Below are 11,691 nucleotides of genomic sequence, written 5' to 3' on the forward strand. Positions count from 1 at the left end.
TGCTGGACTCAACGCTCGCAAGATGTTGAATATTTTAGATGCTATCATGTAGTCGGTGAAATTTCATCGAGGTGAAAACGTTACATATCTCCAGTACTTGTTTCATTGAGCTGAATTAATTTCTGTCTGCTAATGATCCTAAGTCAATGTTTTCGGTCCCTTGTTTCATCTCATGTCACTTTGTTCATTTTGATCAATATTCGTAAGAAAGTTCTTAAATACGTGCTGGCCCATCCTTATCAGGTCTGCCATGTTCAGTTCGTTCTAACTTATGATGGCATGGCATGTTGTTGGAGAGAGAGAGAGAGAGAGCAAGAATATTGGGAATGTGGAATGAGCCTACAGGAGCCGGATGCTTTTAGGAAGGAATAGACCCACTCTCTCCACCTTTTAAATTCTTTTCTTCTTTATGCTTTTTCTCAGCACTTGATCATGTGGCTAGCGAACACATCCACATCAAGAGAAAAACTTTTATACCCTTCCCACTCCCTGCCCTGAAAAGTATCAGCATCAAGAGGAGCCCATCCAAGGGGCTCAAACACACACGAACGCATGCACATGTGCGTGCGCCCACACGCACAATTTGATGTGCCCGCAGCAATTCCCTCACAAGCTCAAGTGGTGGATGGTAACACCCCCCCTGCTCCAATAGCATAGCCAAGCAATACACTAGTTCGGGGAAGACAACTACCAGAATAAAGAAGCAATCTATGCCATCTTATTCCGATTTAAACATAGACATGGGTGTCGTGCTTAATTTCTCTTGATTTGCAAGCTTCTAGCTTTCCAGATTAAAGTGGGCTTAAAATAATGCCTGGAGGTAAAGGTGACCGGATCACATGGCTTACGATCGATATGGGTTCGAGGGTCACTTTCTTTCTGCTATTGGGTAGACTCTATAGATCCTTATCCGTCTCTTGAATAGATGGTTTGCTTTTCCCATTGGAGGGAAGGCGATGGTCTTGCCTTTTCTGACGGTAAGAATCAACAAGCTTCTCAGTCCCTTGCCTCCAAATCCTTCCCCATGAAGTAGAAAGAATTTATTGGAGTAGCCATCAAATGAGTGAACGAGAGGTTGATTGCGGTATACATCGAGTCTTGGTGGGAACATATACAGTATAAGGTAGCCTTCGTGGAAGTGCATGTTGACTGCTGGAAAAGTCGAAACCATTTTCAATCTCAGAGAAGAACTGCTGACATGCACAAAATGAGGGTATTACCTTCCGATGTGTTAGTTTGATATGATATCTGCAGTAAAGAAAGGAGAGCGGAAGATGACCCGGACAAACAAAAAGTAGAGATTTTGATTGTTTACAATAGATAATTTGGATTTGTGAATTTGCAAAGGAAAACAGGGACAGAAAGAAAAGAAAAGAAAAAAAAAAGAAAAGAAGGAAAAACACTGAAACAAGCTTTATTCTGCACCTAGCTAGTCCCACTCAGTCTGCCCAAATATTCAAAGCTGAAGAGCTGCTGAATTCTTTGTATCATCAGACCTATTTACAAGACAAAAATCTATGGCGCACACACCTGTAAAAATTTAAAAGAAGTCTTTTTTATTACTCGAGCCTTCTGAAGTCGAAAATTCTGTTCATGGGATGGCTTTCGGTCTCTCTCTCTCTTTCTCCGCTGTACCAATCTTCGCGCAATCTAAATCTGTTCAAAAGCCACAGATACTCTCTGGAAATCCTTGCCGTACATGTCCGAAGCTTGCTGTTGCTGCTGTGCCTGCCGATTCGGGTAACAAGTACCGAAGCCATCGACCGCGACTCGGCTTTCTGTTTTGATGTCGCCGTATAGAGGTTGGCTCTGATTCTGGATTGCGGCGGAAACCGGGAAGGCGCCATGGAGGTACTCCGACCATTTCAGGTCCTCAGGCTCCCCTTGGAGCTGGACCGGAGCGTCTTTATCCGGCGTCAGGTCCGGCCATGGGAAGATTCCACTTTCGAAGTAGGAGCTATTGCTCTGCAGTTCGATTCCACTACTGGTGTTCCCCCCACTGCTCCCACTGCTGTTGCTACAATTAGCAGCCTCCCAGTAGTTGGAAATGCCGGTGAGACCGGCACAGCTCGGTGGAGGATTATCCGGTGGGAGACCGATGACAGACTTCAAGCCCATCCAAGTGGAGAGAGTCGAGGCGGAGGCAGATGGGACTAGAGTGGATATGGTGCTGCAACTGAATTCAGGACTCGAATCGAACAGCCGGCTGCTCTGATTAAACCAGAGAAGTGGATTGGGGGTCACGGAGAGCCCGACCGAAGCCGTCTGATTGCCGCCACAGTCGGAGGCATAACTCAACTGTGGAAGAGGGAAAAAGCCGAGCGAATTGGATGGGTGGCAGCTTGAGGTGCTCTCCTGGCTGGCGACGAACCGGTCCAGAAGGAATTCCTGAGCGCCCACCGCCGAATTCTTCGGGTTCGAGCTCTCTGGGGCGAACTTATCCACCGTGAGCATCAAAGATCGAGCGGGCTTGGGTATGGAAGGATCGAGAGCAGCAGGGGAGGGGAGGCCGCTGAGGTCATCGGCTCCAGAATTAATATTCTGGCCGCCGTTGGGAGGGAGTTTGTCGTCCCGGGCCTGGGTGTCGGCGAGCGGCTTGTGGGTGGTGGGGTCGATGCCTCTCTGCCTCAGCTTCTTCTTAATGCAGGAGTTCCAGAAGTTCTTGATCTCGTTGTCGGTCCTCCCTGGCAATTGCGCTGCAATTTGCGACCACCTGCCGAATGCGGAAAGAAAAGAGGAGAAACAGAAAGAATGTGTTGGGAAACACGACATGTCAGAACTCAGTAGTCAGTAGTGGTACCATGAAAAGCCCAAAAGACAGAGAGAGAGAGAGAGAGAGAGAGGGAGAGATTCTGGGGTTGTGTACCTGTTTCCTAGGACGGCATGGAGCTCAATTATGAGGTCCTCCTCCTCCTGTGAGAATGTGCCCCTCTTGAGATCAGGCCTCAGGTAGTTTATCCACCTAAGTCTGCAGCTCTTCCCACACCTCTGAAGGCCTGAATTGTGTTGGATTTGTGAGAAAAATCAAGAGAGAGAGAGAGAGATACATGTCTAGTTATTTTGGTCATGTCGTCGGACATGCATTGCAGCTACTTTATGTGGGAGTATGGCAAGTGTGGTGCCACTTTACCTGCCTGTTTAGGGACCGAACTCCAACATCCATGGCCATATTTAGTTATATGCTTCAGGAGCTTCTCGTCCTCCTCGGGAGACCACAAGCCTTTCCTCAGCTTCTGCTTGTAGCAGCAGGAATGCCTCCCCATTTTCCAGCCCGAGAAATGCGGTCCGAGGGAGGGAGGGAGGCTTGGGTATCACTCCTGCTCGATCGATCGTCGATCCCCAGGAGAATGTCAAGGAAATTAAGGGATGGTGATCGATCCAGGCAGCAGTGGAGAAGGAATGGAGCTAAGAGGAAAGGGGCTGATCTTAAAGGAGAGCGGGAGGGGTCACGGTCGAGTGGGTGGGATCGAGTTGAGAGGTTTTCTTCCCAACTTTTTTGCTCTCTTTTCCTCCTCCCCTTCTTTTGAAGGTGGGGAGAAAGGGGGAGATTTATTCATCCGAGCTGCAAATGTCTCATCCCCTTCCCGGAATTAATGTCTCTGGAGCACCCACGGTGGGGCACTCGCTCCGATATCCTAATCGAGATAACTACCAGGGCTTTCATCTCCAATTAGCTTCGAGGACCCAGCCGGTAAAAGTAACAAGGTAACAAACGCACGTTTCAGGAAAGGCTTTGTCTCCGAACTATATCTCTCCCGTTGCTCTCTTTTGTATTGGACTCGAAGCAATCCAACCTTACCTTTTCTAGCCACCCTTTATCCCCAAGAACTTGTCCCAGGAGCAACCACAGATTTGGGTCGGAAAGTTTTGTCGTGGCAGGAAATACCTATGATTAGTTGAGGGAGTTTTGCTAATATAGTAGTATACTTTTATGTTGCTTAAGAAAGCTAGAAAATAAGATACCCATCCGAATTCCCACATGATACTGTGTCAGTGGGAGCAGGGTCCCTTTTTTGCTTTTTGGGTAAATTCCCAAATCTCTGGTCACTTCGGAAAGTTTCATCATTGTTTGGAAAGAACGGCATACTATATCTTTAATACAGAACAAATGGGCATCATTCTTCATGTTGAAAAACTCGAAAACTTCCCTGAGAATTTGGCATTCTTCCATTTGGGAGAATTTGATCCTTCTCTTGCTTTTTGTTCGGGACGGTGAAACTTACCCGTGGAACTAGTTCACATCTTTGATACAGCCATTGAATGCTCTAGCAGCAGTAACCGTTACTGAATAATCTCAAAATATAAATTTTATTCGTCTTGTACTAAATCCTTTTTTTTGTTTTTGTTTTTTTGCTATAACACCTTCAATTCCATAAGAAAAACTTCAAGTAGTATCACTCCAGCAGTAATCGTTACTGAATAATCTCAAAATATAAATTTTATACGTCTTATACTAAATCCTTTTTTTTTTTTTTTTGCTATAACACCTTCAATTCCATAAGAAAAACTTCAAGTAGTATCACTCCATACATTAAACGTGAATGAGACATTTTTGTTCTGTAGCTTCCGAAAATGCTAATTGGTGCTTATACAGTTCTGCATAGCTGCTTAAATTCTAATGATTTCTTGTATATGTGATGCAACAGTAATACAGTGGACCGTAAGCTTAATACAGTGCAATGGAAAGTCTATTTTAGGCTTTATTTGCACGAGTGGGATGGCTCAAAATGCCGGAAATAGTTTATGCATATGGCCTTTTTTTTTTTTTTTGCCCTGAAGAAAAAGACCAAGTTGTGTCTCTCTATCTAATGCCATTCAGCTTGATGTTTGCCTAGCCCTGATCATATGGTACAAGTTGAAGTGAAATTAAGAAATTTTCTAGCACCAGTATATACCAAATCATCAAGTGTCCACGGGAGGTGGAGGACATTAGAATAAAATAGTCAGAGATATACACAGTATGTTGGCGTTTTAATTTTATTTCCTCATAAATGATTAGAAGAGTACAGTTTCATGATTGAGTGCATGTGATCCTACGTAATTCTTGATTAAAAGAAGGATGGGAATTAATAATGATAAGAATATCATAATACTAATAGATTCTGGCCATTTTCTCTGTCTGTGGTTGCTGTTGCATATATAGGACCCCTCAGATCCTTCCTGTTTCCAGCAAATGAGATGGGCCCTTCAGCATTCGACCGACCGTTAACCATGAAAAAATTTCAAAATAGAATATGAGTATAAATTAGGAAAAAAAAAGAAGAAGAAAAACTAGATTTGAGCAACCCATGAACCAATATAGAACAGATACATGCCACGTGAAAATTATGATAAACTTTATTTGATATTGTTATTTAACATTAGCTATCAGCCATAGAATATCTCTAGTCTGCATACAAATAATATAACAAGAGGTGAACTTTGTTTCTCTTGGGTTTAAAGTTAATAATCAGACATCTAAATCAAAGATTCACATCGCTGATCATAATTTATACTATTAAAAATATTTAAAAATTTAAAATCATTTGTTTGGCAGCTTCTAACCCTATATTAGTTAAGTAGACAGAAAATTGAGCGGTTAAGATTGTATGAGAATATATTTTATATCATCTAAATATTGAAATCTATTGATTTTTAATCTATACATATTTTAATAAAATTAAATATTTTATCTTTGTTTTAGTGCATTAATATAGTAAAAATCATCTATTTCTTGTTACTCACTCGCTGCACATATTGGATACCTTGAAAACAAATGATTTTTGATTAATACATATTTTCAATATATTTTAAATCATGATGAATGCGATGGATCTTCGGTTGGGATATATGATTTTTATTTTTCAAGCCTGAAAGTAGTAGATACGCTCCCTTTTCGACGATGTGGGTGTTCCATCCCATCCAAGAATTACATAAGAATTTTACAAAAATTAATGTTATTGTTTTGAGCAGAAAACCAAGAATGCACCATGTGGTGCTGTTCTATTGGCAGTTTACTTGCGAGTGACTGTAACCATCCATGTCACATCGATCATATCTGTACAAACCCAATGGGCCTCATGGTGGATGTATCGTACAAACGGCGATCGTGATCTGGCGCTCATGGTTGATCCATGATTATAGCGAGCCAATTGGTTGTGGTCCCCTGGGCCCAGTTGGATGAGGACCACCTATCAGACGGTTCTGATTGGTGGATTCAATAATGGGTGGCCCCACCATCCAACATCCACCCGTCGGTCCTCGAGTCGGACGGTAATTAGATCAGCGCAAATCGTGCACCCGGCTGTGGTCCAAATGTTGGAATCGATGGGACCTCAGCCAACCAACAACGAGTCCACTTTTTTTTATTACTTTCTTCTTGCCTTTTTTTTTTGGGGCGATAAAATGACGGTAGAGTCCCAACCGAGGAGTGGTATTTTACTGAAATGCCCTTTTGGCACTTTGACCATGACGTGAAGTTGGTGAGGTGACGTCGGTCAGTGAGTTCATGCAGAAAGGTCCCCGCACCGTCTTTACCACCCAACAATTTCGCCGAAAACTAACTTGTAAATATTTATTTATTTATTTATATGGCCATTTGGGAATCAGGGGATAATATCAAGAAAATAAATGGGAATCATATGGAAGAAAATATCTAGTCTTTGGTCGTAAAAATCGTTGGCAGATATGTAGTCCCCCAGAAATTTCGAGAGAGAGCTAGCTAGCTAGCTAGCTAGCCCTATACTTGTTAATTAATCTCTCACTTGAATTATGGGCGATAAACGTGGCCACATGGGCCATTAAGACAGGCTTAAGGATAGCTGGCTCTGATTGGCTAGCGTCGTGTGGAACCCATTCCCTGAAGATGGATGGTGAGGACAACTTTTAAATGCACAAAATTCTCATGATGGTGGTGAGAAAGAATAAAATATATATAAGAGTGACCCATTTTGTTGCTGAGAACTTGGTAGATCGAGATACTAGCAGCAGCAAGTGTGAAGCATAACCACTCAGGTAGTAGGGGAATATTGGAAAAATAGTTATAAGTCGGCAGTTGTGGAACGTAAGTAGTAGTACTTTGCAGTACTCGTGGAAGATAACTCGTCACAGCTAGCTCCTGTGTGATGTCTAGCAAGGTCGGGGTGAATTTTAATTCCTAAAGTAGTAATATATATGGTCAAGCTGAAAGGAGCAATTAAGGATTGGAAGTCAATTATATATCACCATGCATTCTCAAAAACATGGCCGGATTGCAGTATGCAAGTATCAGTTCTCAAAGACTGAAATTAATTAAGCACGTATTATGCATCCCCCGTAGAACTACTGCAGTCAATAAAAGAATTATAGAACGAACTAACTGTATAGGCATATATAGGGAAAAAATAGACAGCATATAAAGTAAACCCTGGGGGTCCATTCTCTCTAGACTGAGGTGCTGTACATGGTACCGATGCCGTGGACTTTATTGTCTTGGTTGAGTGCAAACTACCCAACTTTGAGAAGAAGAAAGAGAGAGATTGTCAGGTCTTTGTCCAACTGAATTGATACAGTTCCTGGATGGAGCTAGTTGGCTATGAGCTCAAGAAATTAAAACTTACTGGCGGTTATTGCTAGTAGCAATCGTTCTGCTGATGAAGCAACACGCAGAGTCTTGCGTCCCCATATATGATGTGAAATAGCATCCGACGAGCCCAGAAACACTGCAAACATGCCATGGTCGACTTCAATCAACAACAGTACTAGCTAATTGAAGCCCAACTTAACAGTTTCACAAATTAGTGACGTTCTGTGGTCGTATATATATAGATGAGTCCCTTTCATATGAAAGGGAAGCTGGGGGTTGGGGGGGGGGAATATTGCAACAAGATTTCTGCAGATAGCCTCTATGGAAGCTGAATTTTAGGTTACTATTTCATCATCTCCTGGTTTCACAATGAGGAACTTGAAAGTTTAGGTGTCACATCTTGCCACTGTGATTTGAGAAGCTTGGTGCATGATTCAAGCGTAATATATGCTGCTGGCATGGTAATTGACCTGATTGCCAACGTACGTCACTTGTGAAGGTTTAATCTCTCCAAGGGACAATGCTGAATGTATTTTGCCCATATCAGCACAAGCCCGTCAGGATGTTGATCGCATCGTATTCTTATTGACATTGTCTTTTAAGTCTCAATGATCTTATATAATTATAAAACCCGTGTTACATATGACCTTGTATCCACCGGCACAAGCAACAGTGAAAACATTAATTAGGGCAATTTCCTAAGCTCTGTTCGGATGTTTTGGCTAACGCAATGTGCTCGAAATAGCTTATTAATGCATTTGTGATTATTGAGGATATTCCAGTCTCCTCTTACCCCATTGACAGATGCATTTTTTAGATAATTATGCCACATTGGTAGTTTTGTTGTAGGCTTACTGAGACCTAATTCGCAGTACATGTGTTGATCGCCATGTTGATACATATTTATCACCATAACTTTATCCAAATCATCACATTTTTGAAAGAGTTTAATGAACCAATGTGCCAGCTAGGCCAAGTAGTCCATGTTTGTTGAAAAATTTAAGATGCAATACACAGAAGCTATTCATAAATTGGTGATCAGCTTTGTGACTAAGCTATGGTGTGCATGAAACCGAGAAGAATTAGTTAATAGTATATTGCATATCTCCTTCTTGCCTTTTCTAGGCTATAATCATGTTATATCAAAGCCTCTTCTAGGGATTTGGCCGACATCTCTAGATATTATATATACTAGGTCTCTTTAATAAAATTAGTACACTTCAGGTAACTAGGACAAAGAGTTAACTCGCTGGTTGCAGCTGGTATAAAGGGGTACAAATATTTTGCTTGTCATCTGCATGTCATTACGTGTAACCCTCAAATTATAAATGTGAAAATTTTATATATTCTAACTTAAATACGATTTATTTTTAACACTGAAGAATTTATAGGAAAAAAAAAAAAAATTGCAGGAGTGTCATCCTGGTGTTTGAGCTGAATTGCAATCTCAATTAATTAATTAAGGATGAATTAAAGATTAGCATGACAAATCTTGCATGGGACAAGTATTGAAAACTGCATACCAATATAAGGAGTGCAGTCCTAAATTTTATAGTCAATGACATAAAAAAGTAGCATCCCAGTGTTTCAATCTGGCGTCGTTGTTGTGTTTGAACCGAGTCGTCGATCTTCCTAATATCTACCCACAAATCAACAGGTGCCACCATCAAAGTCAATGTCTGGGGTCACAATTGCCTGCCAAACGAGGTGTAAAACCTTAAGAATTTCCAGTTCATGATGTAGAAAATGTGGCATCCTAGTCTAGTGTTACCATTGGTGCTTCAACTGAATTGTCTTCTTAATCCGTACCCAAATATCAACTGGCCGGCTTCACATTCAAGGTCATGTCGAAGGTCACAAATGCATATGCATGCCATGCCGAGGTGTGAATATATCCTTAAAATTTTCAGTGATGATGTACAAAAAATAAATAAATAAAATAAGCATCCTAGTGTTTTGAGTCTAGTGTCTGTCATCCGTCCTAGCTAGTGTTTGAAATGCATGTATTGTCATTCAATCTATATACAAAGATCAACTGATCATGCCACAATCATGCATGGTCACGCAAGGGGTCACAAATTGCATGCTAATCTATTGTGCACTCTCCTTTTTTTTAATAGATGATGTGAAAAAGTAAGCTCCCCAGTATTATTTCAGCCTAATGCCATCATAGTCTAAACGCTAAGATCAATAAGCACCATAGCCATTGTCGGTCATCAAATTATTAATTAGTTATATCCCAAGTCAGAAAGAGAAGGCCCGGGCAAGAAACGTGTCAGTTCTTGTTAATTAACAAGACTTGAAAGCCTAATGTTGAATTGTTTTCTCATTTAGTATCCACCAAGACTTCAATTTTGGTGGCATTCTCAATGTCATGAATTATTTGTGTGGCTCAATAACTTGTGGATTTTAAAGGATTGCTGGGCCTTTCTTTGATACATAGTGGAAACGCGCGAAGACAAAAACAAAGGTATCTTCATCCAAACAAAAGCGGGACCCTCTGAGCTTATGGGAATATTGTTCTCGCACTTCCCCACCGACGGAGAACAAAGAGAAAAGTCTCCCACCATTCGTTGCAATGACCAAAAGGTCCATTTCCATGTTTCTTCTGCTTCGTCTTACTCCATTATTTGTGAAGATACCAGCAGCTTCCAAAACTATTGATGAGAGTTTTGAATAGTATGTGCTCACTTTACAGATAAAATGCCAACTCAGCGCATGCATTTTCCTTTTTATTTGAGAAAAGGTGGGGGGGGGGGAGAATACACTCCCTGAATAAACATTCATTTTGCACACTTGATAGCTAAAAGGTATCACACCCTTTTATGTATATATATATATATATAGCATCATCCTTTTTACCTTTTATTAATGTTTCTATCCCATATGTTATGGTGCATGAGCTGAATTCAGAGAAATCATTGTTTAGCCTGAATTATTATATGACAACTATGCAACGTATGTATATGTTGCAAGGTCCTTCAAAATTTGCTGCGGACGCTAAAAGACGGAAGAGACCACTCAAAACTATGAAAACAACGTCATTTTCCATCCAAGTGTCTTTGTCTAAAGGGGGTGTGGTACCAAAAGTTGCCCTAAGTGGGATGGTGGATACATTTTTGAGTGCGTGTTTTGTAGGTCTGCTATAGAAACTATCCAATCCATCTTCGAAGGTGGGGGGACGAGCATGAGATTGATCATTTTTGCTTTATGAATACTCTGAAATTAATGATCATATATGTGCTGTGGAACTACAGTTTATTTATTTATTTTTAACTCGGTGCTCTGTAATCAAGTCAAGCAGACTTTACGAGAGCCCAAAACTGGGATAAAATTTAGAAAAGGAAAAAAATTATGGAATATATATATATATATATATATATATATGCGATGGCTTTTAGGACGTAAGTACACATAGGAGGAGGATGACCAGAATAATTAAAATGTCATTCAGAAAGGCAGATTCTCCATGCAATTAAGATATGCATGAGACCAGGACAACGAACCAGGCACGTAGAGGCATCTTCCACATGACACTCCACAGCGATAGCTTTTTGCGAAACTCCATGAAGGGTATTATATTCCTTCCTTGGACATTGATGTACCTAGCTCCATCGATCACCTTGTTTGCGAATTAATTATGTGGCTTCCCTTGGCCATGGCGATGTAGGCTAGTGCCAGCATGTTATTATTCACAGATAGATTTCAATAATCGATCAAAAGCATATGATGCCGCCCAGTGTTCAAAGAATTAAAGTAATTAATCATCATCATGCATTGGCCCTTATCATATGCAAGCACATGATCTTGTTTCCAGGTCAACCATATATATAAATATATAATGCATTTACCACGCTGCCTGTTTAAATTTGTCCAAACTCGCAGGTAATATATATATATATATATATATATATATATATATATATATATATAATATATATATATATATATATTACCTAGTACTACTGCAAGATTATATTTATGATATTTCCAAGGGATTAGCCAAGAAAAAGGTTCATGGCTGTGAATAACAACACCATCGATCTTATGAGCATGATATTGTTGTCGTTCACTATTGATTAAGGTTTTGGCCCACCAATGGACCTCATGATGCGCCCAAGGTTCCACTGGACAACCTCCAATGTCTA

At 40.8% G+C, this 11,691-nt stretch overlaps 1 protein-coding gene across 1 annotated transcript; it reads right to left on the reverse strand.

The window, feature by feature from the left end:
• Nucleotides 1-1,282: 1,282 nt before the first annotated feature.
• Nucleotides 1,283-3,787, reverse strand: LOC105036882 (transcription factor MYB61). The gene is made up of 3 exons (XM_073249454.1): nt 3,131-3,787; nt 2,867-2,996; nt 1,283-2,713 (listed from the first exon to the last, which is right to left on the reverse strand). The coding sequence occupies exons 1-3, from the start codon at nt 3,261-3,263 to the stop codon at nt 1,651-1,653; spliced, it is 1,326 nt and encodes a 441-aa protein (XP_073105555.1). The 5' UTR covers nt 3,264-3,787; the 3' UTR covers nt 1,283-1,650.
• Nucleotides 3,788-11,691: the final 7,904 nt, after the last annotated feature.

The sequence above is a fragment of the Elaeis guineensis genome, chromosome 1, assembly GCF_000442705.2.
Source record: "Elaeis guineensis isolate ETL-2024a chromosome 1, EG11, whole genome shotgun sequence".
NCBI lineage: Eukaryota > Viridiplantae > Streptophyta > Magnoliopsida > Arecales > Arecaceae > Elaeis > Elaeis guineensis.

Bases quoted from the DNA above. Each gene is read 5' to 3' on its own strand.
- LOC105036882 (XM_073249454.1), bottom strand. From the start codon at position 3,263: ATGGGGAGGCATTCCTGCTGCTACAAGCAGAAGCTGAGGAAAGGCTTG. The intron at 2,997-3,130 runs GTAAAGTGGCAC...AACACAATTCAG, and splicing joins TTCGGTCCCTAAACAGGCAG to GCCTTCAGAGGTGTGGGAAG. The intron at 2,714-2,866 runs GTACACAACCCC...CGCATTCGGCAG, and splicing joins CATGCCGTCCTAGGAAACAG to GTGGTCGCAAATTGCAGCGC.